At 37.5% G+C, this 24,850-nt stretch overlaps 2 protein-coding genes across 4 annotated transcripts in view; one reads left to right on the forward strand and one right to left on the reverse strand.

Moving 5' to 3' along the window:
* LOC118814606 (astrotactin-2-like) overlaps window positions 1-24,850 on the forward strand; it is a 697,894-nt gene that overhangs the window by 48,167 nt on the left and 624,877 nt on the right. The window lies entirely within an intron of this gene.
* On the reverse strand, window positions 20,218-24,522 carry LOC118814847 (gamma-crystallin M2-like). 3 transcript variants are annotated; one of them, XM_036580665.1, is made up of 3 exons: window positions 24,505-24,522; window positions 20,666-20,908; window positions 20,218-20,493 (listed from the first exon to the last, which is right to left on the reverse strand). In XM_036580665.1, exons 1-3 carry the CDS (start codon window positions 24,520-24,522, stop codon window positions 20,218-20,220), a joined length of 537 nt encoding a protein of 178 aa, XP_036436558.1. The 3 variants fall into 3 exon arrangements, with proteins under 3 accessions (XP_036436558.1, XP_036436557.1, XP_036436560.1); XM_036580664.1 differs by lacking the exon at window positions 24,505-24,522 and adding an exon at window positions 22,774-22,791; XM_036580667.1 differs by lacking the exon at window positions 24,505-24,522 and adding an exon at window positions 20,999-21,010.

The raw sequence follows: 24,850 nt of genomic DNA on the forward strand, positions 1-24,850 counted from the left end.
CTGGGCTGCTAGGATGCTACCACCAAGGGACACACAATGCACAGCTCAGGCACTGAATGCACTGATGTCATAACAAGCAAAGCAGTGTAACATTCAAGATTTCATTTAATGCTTAGTGGAATACACTATATTGCTTTGTGTGTGTGTGTGTGCTTTGTTGATATTTGTCATTGATTCAAGAAGCCTATTAAAATGAAACGACCGAAGCAGCACGAGCCGAAAATAATTACCCTCGAGATAAGCACTGTAAACTGCACTAAATAAGAAGTAGGCGCTACTTTTTAACGGTGGATTATGCATTGAAAACAATCAGTCAGCCGCTGACCTGACGATGAACTTTATTTAAAAAGTAAGTACGTAACAAAAAGAAAGAAATGACAGTAGCAGTAGATTAGGCACTGAAAACTGTCAGCCCCTGACCTAGTATTGAATAGTGAAAATTAGGATAAAAAGAAGGGAAGAAAGTAATTAAGAAAGAAAAATGATAAAGCTCTGCAAAATGATGCAATTAGACCATGACCTATATTAACCTGTATTCATTAAAAAAGGAAAATGTATGGAAGATAAATTGCTGGATGATTTAGAAAAAAATACACGCTGAAAAAAAGAGCAAATAGACTATGCACTGAAACAATGATTCAGTCCCTGACCTAATATTAAACTCTATAAAAACATCTGTAAAAAAAAAAAAAAATGCATATGCACTGAAGCAATTGTTAGCCTGATCTAACACAGGACTTTTCAAAACTGGAGCTCCAAAAAATGGTTAAAAGGTTTAAAGAAAAGGTTCCTAACAACCACCTGGACCACCAAAACTGTCCCCATCAGATAAACAGCACTTAAAGCTTTCATCGTTGAAAGAAAGGAGAAAATCAAGGTGCTTCAGATCTGAAAACATCCACAGGTGTTTCTGTCCAAAATTTGCTCTCAGAACAATGGACTGACCACCCGAGTCCAGGCCTCAACATCAGTGACTGTGTTTGGGATTATTTGGATTATGAGAAGCAGAAAATGCTAAACCAACCTCTAAGACTTCTCTGAAAGTGTGGAAAGGCACGTCTGTTGAAAAGAATAGAATGTGTAAAAAGGGTGGACAGGGTGTATCTGGATTCCAATTTGTCTCATTTATAATGATAGAAAACACATTGAGTGTATACATGCACTCAATAATCCATTTAATGCAGAAAATCAGATTTTGTCAGTAATCCGATCAACATGTTAACATGCACTTGAGTAATCATCTTATGGGGAAACTCCAGGTCTACATGAGTCAGACAGTAATCGGATTCTTGCTTTGCAACCAGCCAATAAACTCACAGAAGAAGATGCAATGTAAACATAATGTAAAACTTGAACTTCATACTACGACTTTTTTTAAATCATCGCACCACTTTACCTGAAAATATGACCATACATCATCCAGAAGATGAAGAGTATTTAAATCCTTTATTTCATGTATGGTTTCAGTGCCGCTCCAACAGTGTTTTGCTGCCATCTTGCAACATCCACCGTCTGATCTTGCACATGCGCAGACTGAGAAATCCGAAAGAAATCAGAGTAAGAGTTCACATGCGCTGAGAAGTCTGATTACTGAGCTAAAATCCAGCTCTCTTTATCAGATTTCTTAATCAGATTTCTAGATCGGAGTATTGTGTTTACATGACCATTTGAATAATCAGATAACTGCAGAAATCTGATTATGATTGCATTATTGAGTGCATGTATACGCACTCATTGTTTCTTTGGACTCTTCATTTGGATTGTATCTTGAAACTCACTCACTCATTCGCACATGTTTAGCCGTCTAAAATGTCTCCACAAGGGGGCGTGCAAGTAGCTGTTTTTGTGTCATTAAAAAAGAAGAAACAGAAAAAAAACTAAACTTTGGAGGTGTGAAAAAAATACCCCTGCAAATTTCCCTGAAAACAATGAAAACAATCAGCATGATCTTATATTGAAATGAAAATACTACAGCGTATATAAAAGAGTAAAGAAAAGCAATGAAAAAGCACAGATAGATTATACACTGAGAGTAAACTTCAGCCTGACCTTTAGGACATGCGTGAACCTTACGACCTAATAAACTTTCAAAAAAAAAAAAAAATGAAAAGAAAAGAAAATTAGACATATATGAACAAATACAAACAAACAAAAAAAGAAAGAAGAAAGCAAATCCCAGCATTTCTAAACAAAAGTCCCAGATGCATGCTGGGTAATGTTATCTGCTCTTCTGTATGGATTGCTGATGCACTCGTCGCCTGGCGGAGTTACAGAGAGGAACATGAGAGTGCAATTAAACTGCGATTTCCTGCTTTTTCCTCGCAGCGCTGCCAATTGGCTGCGACCGGTTTCGGGCTCTGGCTCTGAGGATTGAGCGCACGTCACTGTGGATTATTGTCCTTGAGCCGTGAACATCTGTGTTTTTGATGGTTTGGATGATAGCGTTTGCCTCTCTCTGCGTACCCACGCCGCAGGGAGCACTCGCTGGGGTTTTTTGGACTTGTGCTGTAGCTCCTGTGATTAAACCAGCTCTGTGTGTACGGGACCGGCGACAAATGCAGGAGAGCAGCAGAGCATTTGAGATGCAAATGAGGAAGGAGCCAAAGCTGGAACGCACAGCAGATGTACAGCAGAGTGTGGTTTTAAGGCCTGGTGAACACACACTCACATAAACACACACACACACAAATCCAGGGTTCGTTTTCACAGGTGCTAAAGTTTAGCTTACTAGGAACTATCATGGATGGTTTTGTTAAAACTTCCTTGAACTGTCTCTCAAGTTCTAGATATTAAACAGGTAAATGTGTGAGATACAATGTCTGAAGTACTAGGTACCACGTTCCAAGGCAGTCTAACTAAAATACATTGAAATGCCCAACATGTTCTAGATATTATCTGGATAAGTGTGTCATACAATTTCAACAGTGCTGCTTGATCGTTTTGGTTAAAAAGTGCATGACATAAAAAAATGAAGAATCTTACACAGTATGTCACAGTAATTACCTATCAAGAATGCTGACTGTGGGCTGTAAAAGAAAGCAATGATTCTTACTGTAGTTTTACTGTATTTTTACAGTTTAATCCAGAAAACTTGCATTTTGTGCTGTCATTTTACACCATATAACTATGTGTTTTCACTTTTTACTTTTCTGCTTAAACCTGTGACACGCTGAAATTTGGTCTTCGATTGAGTGTGTTTGTACTGACAACCTTGTTACCTCCAATATTTACAAAATATTTGACCGTCCTTTATCAGTTATAATAATACATCATCGATCAACACTCAGGAATGTATTAAGGTGCCAAACCATTAGATGATTTTAAACTAATAGTAACATTTCATAATCTATTTTAAAGGAAACAGGCAGCCAGCGCAGTAATGCTATATATAGTGCAGTAATATTCTTGCTGCTGCATTTTGCATGAGTTGCAGTTTGTTTGTTTATTGTACTTGTAGGAAGTCTTATGAACAAAGCAGTACAGTTGTCCACACACAAAAAGCATGGACCAAATTTCTTAGCATCTTGCACTGAAAACATCATATGTTGTCCCAATTTTTCCCATTAAATTATATAAATGTAATAAAAATTATGACCTTTGAATGGGGTCAAGTTGACCCTAAAGATAATCGATGATTGGAGGTCTAGTCTTAGGCTAGAATGCCTCCATTAAAATTCATTTGAAACCTCACCTTGACAGTTTTTCGTGGAACCAAAATAGTTTTTCTATGGCATTGCTCCAAAGAACCATTCTGGAAAGATTATTTACTTTCTTTCTTTCTTTCTTTACTCTGAGATCTTTGATAAACATTGGCTTATGTGCATAAATGTCAGTCTGAAGGTTGTCTCAACCATTGTTTTGGTTTCCATGACTTATCCTTGCACATAGAGTTGGTTATCCTCAACTAGCACACCTCCACAGCTCATCAGAAAACACTGATTGATCCAACTGAAAAAAAGGGCTCCTACTTGAGGGAAGGCCTGTAGGCCTGGAAGAATTGGTGGAACAAAGCCAAGTCAAAGCTGGGGAGATTCTGGGTGATTTATTCCAGCCTAGAAAAAGCTATAGGTAATTTCAAAAGGAGGAGAAATAAACACCAGAGCTTTATTTTAAATCTTGACCATACACCCAGACTGAGATCTGAGACGGCTGCACCATGTTTCAACTTCTGATCCATTAAAGCTTAGACTTTACACTCAACTTGGTGTAAGTATTAGATCTCGCTCCTCAGGGAACTTTTCTTCGATCACTATAAAAATTGCTACTAGATGGAATCTCAAGTGAATTTGCATTTCATTTGCATAGTGCTTTGAGGAAACAGCACGAATTAAAGCCATTTTAATGTGCTTTAATACTTTCTCCATGTATTTGATTCATTTATGTTCTGTAGACTGGAGTTATACTTTCTCACAAGCAAATTGATTTCCAGATTTACTGATATGTGGCTATTTTTCTGCTTATAGATACCCAGACTTGTGCCATGATACACATTTGGTGATTTGAGTCAGAAAGAAAATAACAATAATAATAACAACAACGTGTCAATAGAATCAAGTACTTACTTGCCATGTAAGAAACACCAACTAATTACCGACACTTGAATACTAGTCAACTAACATTTTTGGGAAATACATACATATTATTGACATAACCATGTCATAAACATGTCATGGTAGATGGCATAAGCTGTTAAGAATCATCATGACAGAGTTTGTACAGTAATATAATATCACATTGCCATTGCTTGTAACTGTTATGACATATGCAATAATGCTATGAGAGTTTTTCTCAGATGCTAATTAAACATTATGAAAATGAATAATAGCTGTAACATGACACTGTTACGTCACTGGACATAATCTGTCATGACAGCACATTACACTGTATGATATTTGCCATGATATGGCATGATTATGTCAATGTTATGAAGCAGGGTTCAAGTAAAGTGTTATCTTATCTTCTGTATCTTCTATGTCTATTATCTTCTATGTCTATTATCTTCTTCACTACCTTCTTATAGCAAAGCAAATGGTCATTTCAGTTCAATAAAATCTTGGGCATTTTTCGGTTTTCTTAATCTTACATTATCCCTCAAATGCAGCCCAAATGCAGTCGATTTGCAGTGTTTCAGTGAGTAGGTGCCAGTATACCATTTCCTCATAATCACCCTTACTAATGATCCTGCTCCTTATCTAAATCCATTCCAAATGGACCAGCAGCTTTCACAGTGCATTTGAAAGTGATTTGAGTCTGATGATGTCCCGATTCTGCAGTTTGTGAGGTGACTGATGGACAGGATGGCATTTGAAGAGCTGTTTGATTTATGTGCCTGCTGGGAAAATAGTTGTATGCATATTTCACCGCATTTAGGATTAGGGTTAACTCTTAGAAATTGTTAGCAATAGCAAAAGCATGGTAACCTTGGGAATGTCTATGTTTGACCAGGAGCTCATTGGATGGATGGATGGATAGATAGATAGATAGATAGATAGATAGATAGATAGATAGATAGATAGATAGATAGATAGATAGATAGATAGATAGATAGATGTGTGCTGTCCTTAATATTGTGTGTATATATATATATATATATATATATATATATATATATATATATATATATATATATATATATATATATATATATATAATGCTGTGTCTAGAGTCTGTTTTGCAGAAAGAAAAAAAAAATCATATTTGAAAAGAAATGTAAAAATTAATACTTGTAACTTAGGAGAAAGAAGTAAATTGAGTGTGTCATTCAATGTGTAACTACTATGCAATTACATTGCCAACCATACTTTATTAAAAAAAAAAAAAAAATCTTCCTTCAGGAAGTTGCACAGCACTGGGTTTATTCACCCCAGACACCATCCTTCTGCACCAGATCTATTCTGACACGTACAACAGGAACGAGGCAGGGGCTCACATCTTCATGGATTCCCTAGTGTTCTGGGCAAAAAAAGATTAAAGAGGGAATTTTCTTAAAATGCCAATTTTCTTTCAGTTTCGTCTTCGGCAGCATCACAGGAGTGATTCTAAAGTTCCAATGGTTGACAGCTGGGCTTATCACCCAGAATGTGTTGGAGTTTGCTGTAAAAAAGGCACATTATTGGCCATGGCCACTTCTTTGGTTCGTGTCCTCGGATTCTTTAAACTTTTTTGACTCTGCAGCCTCGGTCTCCTCCGGCCGCATTTGGCTGTTTCATTCTTAATCTCTTCAAACACAAAGCGCTTGCAATAAGTCTCTTCTAATGTTTTGGTACAGAAACATCAGCCTAAATGTTTGAGCAGCACAATATTATGACTAATGTTGAGTTGGATTGACAAAGTCGCATGACTTCCAAGCTGGCTGTTCAGACTGAGTCGCATTGCTGAAGATCAGATACGTATCGGATTTCAGTACCACATATGAAAACGCCTCAAATCAGAATTGAAAATGTCAGATTCAATGCGTTTTTGCTGTTTATACTGCCACACAGACACACATCTGTGTCTCATATGAAGAAAAAGATCAGATTTGGGCCACTTTTACCTGCTGTGTAAACATAGCCTAAGATTCTACAGTAAGGCCTTTCCATGGACTCGAAAGCCAATTGGTAATTATACTCTTTTGTTCTAAAATTTTATGACTGAGCTACATTCAAAGCCAATGTAAAATACTAGATATACACACATGACCACACACATTAACTGAATTCCATGTTAATGTGCCAAATTTTTAAAACCATTGTGGAATAATCTATGTTGCTTGGCAACCATAGCCTACTTTTAATGAACTACATCCCAGCAAGCAAGTCTGCACTTGCTCTGTAGGGGCCCACTTAGGGCTTGAACAGTGGCCCACAATGTGCTGCCTGCACAGGAACCATGGCAAATGATTTTAGTCCTTGGCCTCTCAGTGTTGGCCCTGCACAGGCAACCCTAACTCAGCTGTAAATTAGACAAACCCACACAAAAGCCTAAGTACACAGCTCAGTGGGACACATTCCGGAATGGCAATGCATTCCCAGTATGGTCTAGCCCACGCTGAGCCCATGCTAGTTTTGTGTGGGTTTGCCCAGTTCTGTACTACCCACAGTCAGCCTGCAACAGGCCACATTGTGGAATGGTAGTGCAGTTTACATGTGGGCTAGCCCTCACAGGACCTGTGTGGTATGTGTGTGGGATTGGCCAGGCCCATACAGCCCACAGTCAGCTCACAGTGGGCAATTATTACTAATAATAAACCGATTTATTTATTCAAAATCAGTTTATTTCATGTTTAAAGAAGAAATATGCATTGATTTGTGTCTAACAACACTTCATAACCAACTTTTGCATACTTGCTATCTGACTGTACCTTGTTTTTTTGTTAGCTCATGATATTAAGACTAGTTACCTGTAAGAATAGTATTTATAGGATAACATTTTATCTAACATTTTATCTATCTGACTGTTATACAGAGACGATTTGGATTTGGATAGACTTTGGAAAGACAAATCATTGATAGATTACGCTGTAGGCAAGTTAACCCTCAATATTTTCTTTACTTGTTCTTTTTTGGGGGTCCCAGACACTTACGTGAACTGTTGGTGCCTTCAAATATTTGATTTATTGGACCTGATTAAAACCCCCAGCCAGAAGATGACTGAAGCCTTATCCCTCTTTTTGGCCAAAAAGTAGATGTGCATATTTCAGAAAATTGATGAAAAAGATGTAAATTAGTATAGTCCCCTGTTCCAACATTGGCATTACAATCTTCCCAAAGCCCCCTAGCTCCACGGGATGCTAATAAACAAACCATAAATTTACAGTACCGAGATATCTCCAAAAGTTTGCGCACACCCTCCATTCTCAGCACCTGAAAACCCACTGCATTTAACCAAATTATAGCTGGAGTCTCTAAGATCCCATACAGAAGATTTCTATACATTTTTGTAGCACATGGATGATGTCATCAACGTAAAACTGTCGTTAAGCATCAAGCTGATAAAACAAAGGTTAGCATGCTGTTGAATTCTTTGAAGATCAGCTGAATCCTGAATATAAAATGAGTTAAAAACAAGCGCTACTATGAGAAAGTATAGTTTATGCAGCAGATTCATGTAAGTCGTGATTACATGTTAAAGGCTAATTGTTTACTATAGCAAACTAAGGCTCTAATCTTAGCTATGAGTCACTTTTGCCTCAGGCTATAGTAACGTGGCAGTAATATCAATATCTGTGTCTGGAATCAAACATGAATCTAGCAGTTTCTATCTGTACAAGATGGCTTTATAATCAGATTATTGGTGTCTATGTCAGACATTAAAGGAAATTATGCATGGCTGTGTTTCAGGGGTTTATCGCTAACCTGAACCAAATCTACTCTAAGATGATTTCTTATCTCTTGCGAGGCAGATTATATTAAAATGTGGATGCAGGTATGATAAATCTATTGGCTTTTCACAGTTCACCTTGTTTAATTCGTTCGGTCAGTACAACAAGCCCCTAATTTTTCAGCCTATCGATCGCGCGACTCCGTCGAAGGTTACACGGATTAAAAACAGTCAGCGTCCTAATGGCTTTAAAGAAACAGGATCAAGACCCTTTAAAAGACAAATATTTTTAGGCTATTGATTTTTGTGACAGCAATGATATGTCTAAAGGAAGGTAACGGGAGATGGGGGGGTTTATTTTTCCAGTGCCCTTCGTCGATAGTGTGTGGACAAGAATTGTTAACGGAATGACAAACAGTGTTATGGAGGAAGTGGATTTGAAATGGAGCCTGAATATTCTGCTCTAATGAATGAACAAGCCTGCTGTAGAGTGCTTGGGAGCTACATTCAGTTGAGTGGCTTTTTTTTTTAACCTATTACTTCCAGTCTGCAATCAATGAATTGGTACGGCTTGCTTTTCTGTACAAATACATTTCACAGCACTTTCTAACAGAACTTTTAGAATAGAGTTTGTAGGGTGCAGTCCTGGAAAGCAACATCAATGCAGGATTCTGTTGTAACAGGTTTGTTTCACCCTCATAAGGGGCTTTTTAACCCCTTAAAGACCCAGGATCAATCAGCTTGTTTGCATTGTAGATGATGTCATTATTGAATAATAAGCATGGGGTTACCAGTTTTAAGGAAGTTACCCCAAAAAAGTAATCAGTTACAAATGACTGTACTTTTCTCTAACTGTAATGGAATTATGACATTTCTTGAACAAAAGAAATCTTACTTACTAACTACTTACTTACTTACTAACTTCTAAGTTATAGTATATATACTATATGGACAAAAGTATTGGGACACCTAGACATTACACCCACGGGAGCTTTTTTGCCATTCCATTCTAATCCATAAGCAATGATATAGAGTTGGTCCCCTTTTGCAGCTATAACAGCTTCCACTCTTCTGGGAAGCTTTCTACAAGATGTTGGAGTGTCTGTGGGAATCTGTGCCCGTTCATCCAGAAGAGCACTTGTGAGGTCAGACACTGATGTTGGACGAGAGGGCCTGACTCGCAATCTCCATTCTAGTTCATCCCAAAGGTGTTTGATGGGGTTGAGGTCAGGGCTCTGTGAGGGTCAGTCAAGTTCTTCCACACAAAGCCATGCCTTTATGGACCTTGCTTTGTGCGCTGGGGCTCAGTCAACCTGAAAAGGTTCTTCCCCAAACTGTTCCCACAAAGTTGGAAGCATAGAATTGTCCAAAATGTCTTGGTCTGCTGGAGCATTAAGATTTCCCTTCACTGGAACTAAGGGTTCTAGGCCAACCCTTAAAAAACAACCCCATGTCATTATTCCTCCTCCACCAAACTTTACAGTCGGCACAATGCAGTCAGGCAGGTAATGTTCTCCTGCCATTCGCCAACACCAGAGTCATCCATCAGACTGACAGATAGAGATTCATCACTCCACAGAACATGTTTCCACTGCTCCAGTGTTCAGTGGTAGGATATTTCACCCACACACATATTACTGCTGTCGGAATAAAAACTTAGAACTTCATTTTTATGTTTTTTCTGTTTTTGACATAATTTGAAAGTACGCATGGTGCTATATATTGTTTGGAAATTTCATGATAAATGGACCAACAGAAATGACCCCGAATTACTTGGAAAAAAGTCTAGTTCTATTGACTTACATTAAAAGTAGAGTATGTTTTTACCTTCTCCCGTAACGTTTTCATTTTGGAGATTCAAGGTTTTATATATATATATATATATATATATATATATATAAATATACACACTTCTACATACTTCTACTTTGTTACAGTAGTAGTACAACCGCATTAATATTATGTGTTATTTTGTACTATGTTACCCCTGGCGCTGCTTTTAAATTAGCTCAGAAGTTGAATCAGTTGTGGTTCTCAGGTACAACAGCTTGACATGTGCACTTAATAAACCAACCCATTTCAAATTAACAAAATCAACGGCCTATGAAAATAATCATTTTGGAGACGAATGAACTTAAGATGAATGAAACAATACCTCCTACCTGCACAGGTGGGGAAAAAAGTGCGACCTACTCTCGATCCAAAATGTAATTCAATTCTAAAGCACTTGTTCTGTGATCATGGTTTTTGCTTTGTCACTGAAAAGCAATCAGTGTTTGCAAGCGTGCAGTTTGAAATTGAATTTGGAAGGTATTGGTTTTATCTTTTAATTAGTTTTTTTTTTCCTTTTTTCTTATTTTTTTTCCAAACGATCAAATTTCCTTTCTGAAGTGAGTTTGCCCCTTCAATTTCAAAGAATGGAAAAGGCCAAGGTGTGCCTGAGCACAACCGAATCAATGAAGGCTGAGGTAGCGCGTACCATTGTGCTGTTGTTGTTTGTTCTGAGAGACGGCTTCATATTTCCCTGTTACGGGAATTTGTAAAGCGATCGCTTTACTATCGATGATATCTACGCTGATACCAGACCGTTGGAGGGAATTAAGCCTCTTTTGACGAGTCAATAGCTTGTTCCACTAAGTGCTTATTACATGTGTTTAACACCACACAGTCTGCTTAGCGCCATGAAGTGGTTATTTATTACCAACAAATTGTATAAAAAAGTATATTTTTTATCTATGAAAGTAGTTTCGCCCGATTTGGATGCATCACCCAATCTACGCACAGATGGCAGAAATGCTAATATCATTTTTAAATCCTGTACACTTGCGAAATCTAGCAAAGAGTCTGTCTAATATTGCTGCATTAGCTGAGGAGTTCGTCACTGGGTGAATTCCCCTTCCTACTGTGTGGTCTAGTTGAGATAGAAAGGACAGAGTCATTATTCTGAGAGTTAATCTGGCTGTGGGATTTGGGATTTGGTCCTTGAGCCCAGCGCGTGACTTGGGCAGCTCCCATCCACTCATATCCTCACGATTGTTTGAAAAAAAAGAAAAAGCTGGAGGAAGGAAGGAAGGGGATTAGCCAAAGCCCTTTATTAAATATTGATAATGATATTGCTGTGGTTGCCACGGCAGCTGACAAGACCTTCTTATCTCTGCATGTTGACAGGAAAGTGTTTAGGTGTCTTGTGGATGGAGACCACTTTGGTTTAGAAAAAAGCAGAAACTTTGGACGATTTGTTTTCTTCTTCTTTGCCTTGTTTGTCTTACTTTTCTTTGTCTTTGTCTTTGTCTTACTTTCTTTTTGCCTTTGCTATTGTTTTCATCCTCTGCTCCCTCGTAATGATTCTCACCATCATCTTTTTGTCTCTATCTTCTTTGTCTTTGTCATCTTCTTCTTTTGTTTCTTCTTCTTTTCCTCTTCTTCTTTTTGACCTTTACTACTTGTTCTTGTTTGTCTTTTTTATCTTCTTTTTTCATGGTCATTTTATTTGCCATCATCGTCTTTCTCATTCATCGCTTTATTTTTCTCTTCTTTTTTTGCTTCTTCTTCTACTTCATCTTTCATTTCTTGTTCTTAATTGTCTTTTTCGTTTTCTTTGTCATCAACTTTATCTTCTTCTTCTTCTTCTTCTTCTTCTTCTTCTTCTTCTTCTTCTTCTTCTTTATGTTCAATTCATTTTTGTCTTTCAATTCTTCTTTATTCTTTTTCATCATCATCATCTTCACCTTCATATTAATTTTCAATTTTCATATTCATATCATTATTTTCTTCTTCTTCTTCTTCTTCTTCTTCTTCTTCTTCTTCTTCTTCTTCTTTATGTTCAATTCATTTTTGTCTTTCAATTCTTCTTTATTCTTTTTCATCATCATCATCTTCACCTTCATATTAATTTTCAATTTTCATATTCATATCATTATTTTCTTCTTCTTCTTCTTCTGTGTTAATCTCCATTGTTGTGCTTATTCTTTTTTTGTCTTTTTAGTCTTTTTCTTTTTTGTCATTGTCATCATTATCATCTTCAAATTCATCTCCGTACTCATCTTCTTCTTCTTCTTCTTCTTCTTCTTCTTCTTCTTTGTGTTCAATTTACTTTGTCTTTCAATTCTTTTTTTCTTTTTCATCATTGTCTTCTTTGTCTTTTTCATCATGTTCTTCACCTTCATATTCATTTTCATATACTTTTCTTCTTCTTGTTGTTCTTCTTCTTCTTTGTGTTCATCTTCATTTTTGTTTTTGTCCTTCAATCTTTCTTTTTGTCTTTCATCATTGTCCCCAATGAGGCCAAGTCCTGACCTAAAAACATGGCTGACCTCAGGTAAAGCATTCCAAAAATCAAAAAGGAGGGGAAATCCACACCGATACATTGCAGGTTTTCAACCTCATTTTGTCTTTGTCTTTCCGTTCTTATTCTAGATTGTCTTTTTTGTTGTCTTCATGTTCATCTTCTACGCCATCATTATCTTTCTTTTTGTCAACTTGATCTTCCTCTTCATCATCAGGTTTTTTCCTCATTATCTTCTTCTCCTTCTTCTTCTTCTTCTTCTTCTTCTTCTTCTTCTTCTTCTTCTTCTTCTTCTTTGCATTCTGGCTATGTCTTATTCATCTCCTGTTCTCTCTCTCTCCTTTTTTTCTTTACTCTGTTTAAAACTCGTGAGCTCAGACTGAATGTGATAGAGATGTATGAACTACTCCTTCATTTAACATTCATTAGGTGCTCTGTGAGTGCCTAGCCGAACACGACTCTATAATTTGATGCAGGGTTTTGGGTTGATATTTTATTCCTCTCAAAGTATTTCCTTTCCTTTTTGCCTTGTCTTGACGGCTTTACATAATTTTTTCAGATATTCTTTTAACTGGTAACTTCTGAGGATAGAACAAATCTTCACCTAACACATCTTGACAAAATGCTATAAATCACAACTCTAGTAAGTAAGTATGGAGTTATACCACTTTTTTAGCCAATATTCCAGCTGTCATGTACATTGTGTGTAGGAAATCCACACTGATATATTGCAGTCCATAGAATTATCTCGAGTTTCTGGTGCAAATTGATGTTTTCCCAATAGGCTTTGCTTGTTCTTAGTTTTTTTAAAAGCAAACCTTGAATGTTTTGAGCTACACTGACAGATATGAACGTTTCAAGGAAGCCATGTTTTCTTTCGACAGTGACGGAATGTCATAAATTCTGTCGCAGACCGTCTGCTTGAGCCGTTTCTCTCTTTTGGCCAAGTGGACTGAGGCTCTTCTCCACACTGCCTGTTTACCACTGTGTCCGTCTGTCATTATGTATCCTCCACATGAGCCTTTTGTTGTCTTTTGGCTTTGCATTAGTTGTTATCTGCCGTGTCTTCTGCAGAAGATAGTCCAGTCCCCCCTGGCCAGGCTCTGTGCTATGTGCTGGCCGTCTGCGCTATCAGCCATGAACACATTGCCCTAGAAGCTGGCGGGCCGCAGGTGGCCACCGGCCATCTCGCATGCTGAAGGTTAGAGAGAGAGAGCTGATAACTGCTGTTTACAGCCAGGCACTCTCACCATCACTGCTGCTCTCTCTAACACAACTTCTACACTTATGAGCCAGAGATTCATCCCATAGACATGAACATGACTCTTGTAGTAAATATTGGTATTGTAAGCGTTGTAGTGTTGTACAGTGGAAATCCATGCACAGCTCCTTTTTTCAACACTTGATTTCAACAATTTAACTTAGTTTAGCTTAGCTGCTACTATTTTTGAACAAATTGAAGAAAGCTTAACTGTAATATTAAAATAACAAACACCATGTGATTATATTTGAGAACAAAAAAAAAAATAACATGAGTGTTTGTTTGGTACAAATAAACAGACACACACACATTATCTGAGACGCTTATCCATCTGGGTTGTGCTGCTGGAGCCTATCCCAGTGGTCATTGGGTGGAAAGCAGAAAACACTCTGGACAGGTCACCAGTCCATCACAGGCCTGCAAATAAACACTGATATATTTTAAAAGTGCTTAGAACCTAAACATTTGGATTTGTTGTAGGGGTAATAGGGTTGATTGGTGAAGTGTTAACGTTTGTTGTCAGTAGGGGGAGCTCTTACAAAAAAGGAACAGAAACATGATTGCCCTCATGACCTCCATCTATTTTTTCAAGAGCCCTGATTATGCCTCTGTGGGGCACTTCATTATAGATATTCTTTTAAGATAGATAGATATTGAAAACTATTGAAACTATTGAATAGTTGAAAAACTATTAATATTAGTAGAAATAGCAATAAGCTATATTTTGAAAAATATAGCTGCCATTTCATCGTCCATTAATCTTTTTATATCTTGACATGGCCATCTTTGTGGAGAAGTGTGAACTGTTTTCAGGGAGTCCCTCTCCTTTCCTTTTACCCCTCATTGCTAACTAGCAGTTCAACAATGAGCTAAAAGCCAACAGTAAATAATACAAGCTAACACAAAACAAATGTAAAGTTGTCTCCTGATGTAGGTGGTGTTGTTTGACACATGCGAATTTGATGCAAAAACATGCTTTTCACCAAGATTAACAGTTTTAAACAATTCTCAAGTAACTCTTTACATAACACTGTTATAATCATGCCATAAAGGTGTCATAGCAGGTGTTAATGGTATCATGGCACTGTTACATTTGACATCTGTCATGTTTGTGGTATTGTTATGGTCATGTTATGTAGCAGTGTTAACCAAATTTTCTTTGCTGTCTGAGACTTTTTCACAGTAATGTTTGTGAATCTTTAGTGTCATCGTCATGCCTAATTAAGCTTTGTCATGGTCCTTTAACATTACCCAATACATTGCTCCAGTTTTAACCTGTCCTATGCTCACCACACTTCAAATATAGATTATAGTATGGACTTGTTCCAACCACTTAATTGACCAAGAACTGGTTGTGCATCCAAATGTTGATTACACACTTCTACAATTTAAGCCTTTTGCACATCTGATTGGTTCCACAGAAGCTTTTGTGGTCTGCAAGTTGGAACAGTTTGGAAATCCCTGATGAAGAGAAGGGACTGTTTTATTCTGGGTTTTCTGGTTTTGTTGAAATTCAATGATAACTCAGCTGCCAGTTACCTCAGATGGAGGTCACACTTGCCGGTCTATACAACAATTTCCAAGTCTGCTTCACCCAAAGGCCGAGATAAGACCCAGTCCAAATGAGACCAAAGACAAGACTGAGACTGCTCGTTTATGTTCTTGAGACTGTACTTAAGTACTACAACACTATTTCAAGTAGTTACCTAATGAGAAGGCTTAGGGTGTTGGCCTTGGATTTAAGTGGTGAAAATTGAGAAAGTATATCTAGATGAGATATATAGATATGTGTGTTTGTGTGTGTATATGTGTGTGTGTGTTTGTTTGTATGTATGTTGGTGCATCCCTGCTGTAATGTATAGCAGATTGGCCACTTTTACATGCAGCCTAATAATCTGTTAATATTCTGACTAATATCTCAATCGGAACAGAATATGTCCAGGTATACACCTCGGAATTGGAATAGTCTAGTCCAATTGAGGCCATTTGGAATACAATTTCTATCTGATTGAATGAGGTGGGTAATCCTGTAAATAATCGGTTAAATAGAAGAATAATAACCATGTACACGCCTGTATCTGATTACATTCCCAATCTGAAAGTTTAAATCCCTCCTGCATGTGTGTGATGTCATAGTGAAATTGTGTAAAATTCAACATGGCGGAGCAGAAACTGCTCTGCAGAGGAGATGAAGTTTATGCTCTGATCTTTAAAAGACGGTCTGACATCATTTTAAAGCAATTAAAAACACAAGCACTGCTCACTGCTGCTCATCTCACTCTGGACTCCCGTGATGCTGGTGGTCGTGGTGACGTCTACACTGAGTGGTTCTCTATGCGTGCACATCATTCTGGATCAGATTACTTGTAGTGAACGTCAGATTGAGTAGAGTGAGCATATAAACACCTCAGTCTTAATCTGTAATTGTAATGTATTCAATCGGATTGGCAAAAATGTTTGCATGTAAACTCAGCCATTGTTTTCAGTGTGTCTGTTCTGTCAGGGTGAGAAGTAGAACTCATTTTCCTATTGTGTTGCCATTAGTGTTTACAGTTACAGGTTTACTATTACTGTGATTTTATTTTTTTTCCTCTGCAAACTTGAAATATTACGAAAGACAAAAGAGCTTAGACTCTCTCTCTCTCTCTCTCTCTCTCTCTCTCTCTCTCTCTCTCTCTCTCTCTCTCTCTCTCTCTACATATATTCTCACATACAGACACAAAGTCTGGCAGAAACCTACACCGGCACATACTGTGTACTGCAGTGACATAATAGACTTGCCTGGGGGGGATATGTGGTCAAGCTTTTGTGTATTGATTTCTGTCATAAGGACACCCAAGATTTATAGCCCGCTGGATCAGTGGATGCACTGTGGATGGGTGCCATGTGTTGGTAAGATTTGCAGCCTTTCACACTTCATAGAAGCTCTTTGTGGATTTCTGTGATTGTTTTTTGTAACTGCTTAGCATTCCGAGAACCATATTATAGGTTTATTGCAAAAAATACATTAAATGATTGATTTTTTATTTATGCTCATTTTCAACACAGGTATTCTTTTACCTGAAATACCTCTAGGATTTCCCCATATTCGTTTTTCTACTCTTAGCTATAAGCCTGAGTCAAAATGCCACATGATGACTAGCTGTGCACACTCTAAAATGCATGCTGAAGTTTCCATCACTCACTGGTGGAGTGTGTTTTTAACTTGATTGCAGGCTAACAACTCAACCTTGTCACCCCAAATCAACTCTGTAATTTCAGCCTTCAGATTTTCATACATGATTTAATTTGTTGGAGTTTTTTTGAAAAAGAATTCTTAAGTGGAGTCTAAAAATACCAAGGGTGCTGTTCTAGTGCAGCTGAAAGGACTGTAAAGGTTTTACTGTGGCACATCCAGGAGAAATCTGAAACCAAACTTTGGTTCTTCGAACTAGTTCATAAGATTGACCACATATTTGATAACAAGACTTTTTTTAGCGTTTTTTTTTTTTTGTATTTATGCCTCTTTGTGCTTATTAAAACCCCACTTAGCAGTAGAATAAATGCAAACACACTCACAGCTGAGATAAATCATTTTAAATGATCTGCTTAGGTGCACATCTAAACACTGTGTCCACTCACTGTCCACTCTAATAGACACACCTTGTTGGTCCACCTTGTAGATGTAAAGTCAGAGACGATAGCTCATCTGCTGCTGCACAGTTTGTGTTGGAAATACTCTAGTCCTCCATCAGTGGTCACAGGACACTGCCCACAGGACACAGGAAGATTTTTGACTGGTGGACTATTCTCAGTCCAGCAGTGACATTGAGGTGTTTAAAAACTCCAGCAGCACTGCTGTGTCTGATCCACTCAGACCAGCGCACCACCACATCAGTGTCAGTACAGTGCTAAGAATGATCCACCACCCAATAATACTTGCTCTGTGGTGGTCCTGTGGGGGTCCTGACTACTGAAGAACAGGGTAGCAAAGTATGCAGAGAAACAGATGGACTACAGTCTGTAACTGTAGAACTACAAAGTGCACCTATATAGTAAGTGGAGCTGATAAAATGGACACAGAGTGTAGAAACAAGGAGCTGTTCCAAATAAAGTGCTATGTATACAGCACTGTATACATTACACATAACCAACAACTACGACTTAACTTTAGAGGTCTTGAAAAAACATCCCTGCAGATGCCTTTTGAGAACTTAAATCTATTGGACTACACTGGAAGAATGATAATCATAAAATTCTATTGCTTCAATTCCTGATGGCACATATATTTTAATAAATAAATAAAGAAAGAAATAAAGAAATATCCCACACTTATTTAAAATTCTGCACCTTATTTCCACTATTCATCTGATTGTATTACAACTGTACATTTCACATATACCCAGTGTACAAAACATCTGCTCTTTCCCAGAAATAGGCTTAGGTTGTGTATGTGAGGCAGAGTGGGCAAGAAAAATGATGGAGTGCCTTTAAGCAGGATATTATAGCAAGTGCCAGGTGTTCTAGTTTGAGTGTGTTGAGAAGTTCAGATGAATTTCTCTAAAATGGACCATTTTTCTTCCACACATGAGTTTGGTAACTTCTCAACCAGCTGAAATTCCCTTTTAATGTAACACTGTTTCTCAGTGGGATAATATCAATTGCTCTGTCAGACATTACAGTCTTTTGATATGCACTGCAGTTGGCTTTTGCTAATTCTCATCTTTTTAGAAATGGCAACTGAAATTATAGTCTCACTGTGTCTTTTGTGTGCCATATCCACCAAATGCCCAAGTTAATGTTCCTCTAATTCCAGCGCAGTTCCATATGACAGGACTGTGGTCCTTTAACTATTTTTAAAGCTTGAGGCACCTGAGATTTGGATTGTGGGAGAGTGGGCAAGAAAAATGTTTGAGTGCCTTCGAGCAGGGTATGAATTTAAGTGCCAGGTGTGCTGGTTTAAGTGTGCTGAGGAGTGCAACGCCACTGGGGCTTCTCAGGCTCAAAAGTGTACTGAGCATCTGGAACGGTCCACCATGTAGAATGCATCCAGTCAACAGCAGGCCGGGGGTGGCAAAGGTAGAAAAAACTCATTACTGTGAGTGGTACAAATAAAGCTGCCACACATTGTGCAGATTAATGATGGGTTTATGTGTAGTTGGTTAGCAACAAAAGCCGACGATGCATTGTTACGAAGAGCGATGGGCATTTTTAGTAAATTTGTGGTCGAGTAAAATTCTTTGACAATCAACATGAACAGTGAAACGAACATGGCTTGAATTGACCTTCTCTTGGTCCACCCACAAAGTCGTTTCTTTGATACTGTTGGATAAGCTTGTCAGAATGCTGGTAAACATTAATGCTAAACCTAATGAGAAACTTTGGCACACATTTCGGTTATTTTGTCAAATTTTGTAAATAATACTAATAATAATCAGTTGCTACAGTGCTTGTTTAGAGTTACTACTATGGATGTAAAAACAGACCATATATCATCGTAATCTATTGTTGTGTCATGACTAGCGTGTTAGTTTGTGGCTAATGTGTTAGCTTGTGGCTAGTAAGTGTATGGCTAGTGTATTCTAACACAAAATCCTGTGGCTAATGTGTTAGCTTGTGGCTAGTTAGTGTATGGCTAGTGCATTCTAACACATAAGCCTGTGGTTAGTGTGTGACTAGTACAATCTGTTGGGACACTATATTAGCACAACAAATAAAAACAAAAGTTTTATAATGTTAAATGCTCTAATTAACTAAAATGGAAACTTTTTAACTTAAGCTACATTTTCAGCTATATATTTTTTCAGGACTTTGATTTTTGCTATATCAAATAATGACTTTGATATATATATATATATATATATATATATATATATATATATATATATATATATATATATATATATATATACACCCTAATATATATATATATATATATATATATATATATATATATATATATGCCCTAATATATATATATATATATATATATATATATATATGCCCTAATATATATATTATATTTGCAAAACATGCATGGGTCAGTCATACTTGTGAGATTTTATATTTGTTTATTTATTTATTTTTCTTTTCCTATTTGGTTCTATTCGATTTGAATATCATTTTTCCAGTCATATGGTGGTTAGGTGATGAGCCCTTGGTTAGCCGATAACTTCTACCCATCCTTCATTAGAAATATTTTCTTAATCATTATTACTCGTTATTCCCTAAAAGATGTCTGTGCAGATTTCATAAAAAAAAATAAATAAATAAATAAAAAATAAAAAAATACAAACAAACCAAAAAAAAAAATCCCTGCTAATATTTTCACTTTTTGAAATTTTTATTGAAAGATTGATTCTTTACAGCTTTTAAAGTGGTTGATCACTTTTTAATACCAGGAATCCATGATGCGCCTCATGCTCATGAACCTCATGTTGCCCCAGTCCCTGAAGCTCCTGTAGTGTCCGGGTCCGAAGTACCACATCTTGCCTCTGTAGTTGGGCTGGTCGTACATGAGCCAGTGGCCGTCCATGACGTGGCAGGACATGCAACCGTGAGACCAGTGGTAGCGGTCCATGAAGGACTCGCAGTCGTCAGTCATCTCCATCATCTGGCCCATGTAGTTCTCCCTCTCGTAGACCCTCATTCTGTAGGGTCCGCTGTACTGTTTGAGGAAATAAAGGTTCAGGTTACTTTTTGTTCAAGAATTATCGACGTACGCTGAAGACAAAGGTCTGAGTGTTAATGTTTTAATGTGCGGAACTGTTCAAATACATTGATGCGAAATGATGGTCAGATATTCACATCCTCATACAATGTTGTATGAGTTGCATTACCCTGGGAATCATGCGGCAGGACCTGATCCAGCTGTTCATTCCCCACATGCTCATGTAGTCAGCGTACTCGCCCCTCCTGATGAAGTACTGGTTGCCCATGTAGTTGGGGCGGTCGTAGACCATCCAGCAGCCGCTCTCCACCCTGCAGGAGTGGCAGCGGCTGATGTAGGAGGACATATCGGAGCAGTCGCTGCTGCATTCCCAGGAACGTCCCATGAAGTTCTTGTCCTCGTAGAAGATGATCTGTCAAAGAGGAACAAACAGAACATAAATGATTGAAAAACAGTTCAGTCACACAATTCTTTGTGTCCCATGTTGGTATGTCCAGCTTACCTTGCCCATCATTTTGGCGGCTTTGGTTGTTGTTTCCAACTGAGCTGTTTCCAACTGGTGACTGACACACTCTGCTCTGGTTTAACCCTTGCATTTATACCTGACCGGACCCAAAGGATATTCGCCTCCTATTGTCCAAAGCCCTGACCAAGCAGACTGGCACAGAGGCCCACAGTGAGCCGAAGTGCTTTTATCTCTCTTCCATGTGACTCAGTCTCCAGAAGACTTTTGAATGGATCCTATGAGCAATAACAATGCAGCAGTGTCTGTGTGTATTGTTCTGGTCTTTACATTCCACAGGGTTTCTACCATCAGTGTTTGTTAACCGTGAATGAACTTCACGTGTCCTCCAAGAATACCCGCTTTGTTTTTTTACTAGCCAGCTGAATGACAAACGCACCTACATCACGGGGTTTCTTCATTCGCCAAAAAGGCCAATAAAGATTGCTTTGTCAGAAAGCAATCCCTTCATGCATTGATGCTGTTTTGGACTCTTTATGTGCAGTTGAAGTTAGAGCCTGATTGACATGGGCTTTTTTGTCAGTGATGCAGATTTTACATTTTTTCAGTTTTGGACATAATTTGAAAATCCCTGTTGCCCTTCGCATTGTGTTTTATTTTCATGATGAATGGACAAAAAGAAACGGACCAAAACGACTTGGAAATAATTCTGGTTCCATTGACTTACATTAAAGAGTAAAGCATGCTTTTCCTTCTCCTGTAATGCTACCATTTTAGAAGTTTTGTTCCAACAGCCACAATATAACATTGACTGGTAAGATTTTATAGGCAAAAAGGTAATAGTTTGACAGCCTAATGACTAATATGATGGGTAGTTGTTATCTGTGAACAAATATGATTCTCAGTTAATTCTCATCTGCTCAAATAAACAGCAGAAAGTCTATATATATATATATATATATATATATATATATATATATATATATATATATATATATATATATATATATATATATATATATATAGAAAATATACATCTTGTAAAATGGGATTAACCTCAGAATTCTTGATGGTTTTGTTGCTTTCTTTTTTCTTAGCTCTTAATTTTCTCATTTTTATTTATTTATTTATTTATTTATTTATTTAGTTAGTTAGTTTTAGCTGTCATTGAAAGGCTCTGTTTTAAGGTGTTATCTTTGTGCTAAAAGTTAGATTCGAGTCCATTTTACATATTTATTTTTGTTATTTTTATCATGACAGCTCATTAGTTCAGCCTGTATTGTGGTAGCAAATGTAAACAACATAGCAGTCTCTGCAAAGGTGAGCATAAAAGGATAAAACCGTTTATATTCTTTGAATTGTGTGACTTTGCTATAATAATATGAAACAAGCTACACTGAAAAAAAACTGAAACTTTTTTCATTTTACATGATTCATAAGTGTCAGTTGGTTGTGTTACAGAAGCATGATTCTTTTGTAATGAAGTAAACCTGAAAGAAAGCAATTCTGCTGCTGTGTCATATTTAATTCCTGTGAAACCGACTGACACATTTGAATAATATAAATTAAGAGCACAGTGTTTTCTGCATAGTGCCAGTTCATTTCATTGTAAAAGAAGCTTCTCATAAACCGGTGCTTCATTAGTGTTTTTATTTTTTCAGTTTTCCCACCTTTTGCACCATTTTTACATTTAACAGGCATGCTTACCTATAGCGACTTACACTGTGATCATGTTACAGAGGAAGGCGTGTGTATCATCAGGAGTCTTGCCCAAGGACTTTTGTATAGGGTGGTGGGCTTGCCTAGGCAGGGACTCGAACCATCTTAATCATTTAAATGATTCATTGGAGTCTGAAAGTCTGAGACCATGTTGAAAATCTGAGATATTTTTTATTTGAATCTGGAAATAAACATAAGAGGATAATTCTCCATTTGGAGGGGAAACCATGTCACAAAGGTTGCAGGGCTTGAAAAGATGCTTAAAATATTAGGCACAGCTCCAAAAGTCGGTATGCACATTTACACAGTTGACCTAAGATTAAATAATACTTGTTCCTTATGATTTTACAGATTTTTCTTTTTCTTATCCTGTTTCATAGTTGGCGGCACGGCGGCACGGTGGTGCAGTGGGTAGCACTGTCACGTCATAGCAAGAAGGGCCTGGGTTCGATTCCTGGCTGGGCAACCGGGGTCCTTTCTGTGTGGAGTTTGCATGTTCTCCCCGTGTCAGTGTGGGTTTCTTCCGGGTACTCCGGTTTCCTCCCACAGTCCAAAGACATGCAGTCAGGCTGATTGGACACGCTAAATTGCCCCTAAGTGTGAGTGTGTGTGTGATTGTGTAGGTCTGTCTGTCTGTCTGTCTGCCCTGCGATGGACTGGCGACCTGCCCAGGGTGTATCCTGCCTTCCGCCCAATGACAGCTGGAATAGGCTCCAACACCCTACTGTGACCCAGAAGGATAAGCGGTTTAGATGATGTGTGTGTGTGTGTGTGTGTGTGTGTGTGTGTGTGTGTGTTTCATAGTCACTAAAACAGATCATCACAAAACCAACTTTTACCATTTGAGAAACAATTTTTTAATATAAAACTTTTTTAGAGATTTAATTTAGAAATTTGTATAAAACAGATGTTTACTTTTTTATATCATTAACATTATACTACATTTTTAAAATATGTATTTTATTTTTAAAATTCATTGTCACAGAGATTATGGTCACTGGTGTTATCAGGACTCTTATGTTCCATTTTAACACAGTATTTTCAGCTCTATTAAACTGCTTCTTTGGGTCAAGGCTCATCAGAGAGGAAGCATCTCAAAGCATGAGAAGTGGAGTCACACTTGCTCACTATATTTCATTAATTTATTAATTATTTGTTATGCAGCACATAACTTCTCTGTTACCGGTGTTATGTGCTTCAATGGCTGGGTAATAATAAAATTTGGGGAAAATAATGACATATATCATTTTTATCACTAATTTTAAATACAACCACATTCCCAAAAAAGTTAGGGTACTGTGCAAAATGTAAATTAAAACAAAATGCAATGATATGCAAATCAAGTAAACTGTATTTTTAAAGGGAAGTACTACTAAGACAACATTTCAAATGTTGAAACTGAAAAATTGTATTGTTTTTTTTTTTTTTTTTTTGTTTTTTTTTTTATATATGCCCATTTTGAATTTGATGCCAACCACTCGTTCCACAAAAGTTTGGAAGGGGGCATGTTTATCACTGTGTTTCATTACCTCTTCTTTTAACAGCACTCTTTTAACAACCGTTTGGGAACTGAGGAGTCCAGTTGCTGTAGTTTTGAAAGTGATATGTTTTCCCATTTTTGTTTGATATAGGATTTTATCTGCTCAACAGTTCAGGGTCTCCTTTGCAGTATTTTTCATCCCATAACCCTCCTAATGTTGTCAATGGGTGACAGATCTGGACTGCAGACAGGCCAGTTTAGCACCTGGACTCTTTTAATATGGATCAATGCTGTTTTAATACTAGCAGAATGTGGTTTGGTATTGTCTTGCTGAAATAATCAAGACCTTCCCTGAAAAAGACATCATGTGGATGGTAGCATATGGTGCCAAAACCTGTCTATATCGTTCAGCATCAATGGTACCATGTACACTAATGCACCCCTATACCATCATGAACACCACAGGACACTTTTCCTCTTCAACTTAGTCCATTTTAATGAGCTCAGGCCCAGAGAAGGTGGCAGTGTTTTGGATCCTGTTTATATGTAGTTTCTTCTTTGCGTTTTATAGTTTTAACTTGCATTTGTGGATGAGTGATGAACCCCTCCTCATCTTTACTTCTGAAAGCCTCTCTGAGAAGCTCTTTTTAAACCCAATGATGTTACTGACCTGTTGCCAATCAACCACCAAG

This window comes from Colossoma macropomum, unplaced genomic scaffold (assembly GCF_904425465.1).
Source record: "Colossoma macropomum unplaced genomic scaffold, Colossoma_macropomum, whole genome shotgun sequence".
Classification (NCBI taxonomy): Eukaryota; Metazoa; Chordata; class Actinopteri; order Characiformes; family Serrasalmidae; genus Colossoma; species Colossoma macropomum.

Coding starts and splice junctions, on each gene's coding strand:
- LOC118814847 (XM_036580665.1), bottom strand. Junction 20,494..20,665: donor CCTGCCGCATGATTCCCAGG/GTAATGCAACTC, acceptor TTCCTCAAACAG/TACAGCGGACCCTACAGAAT.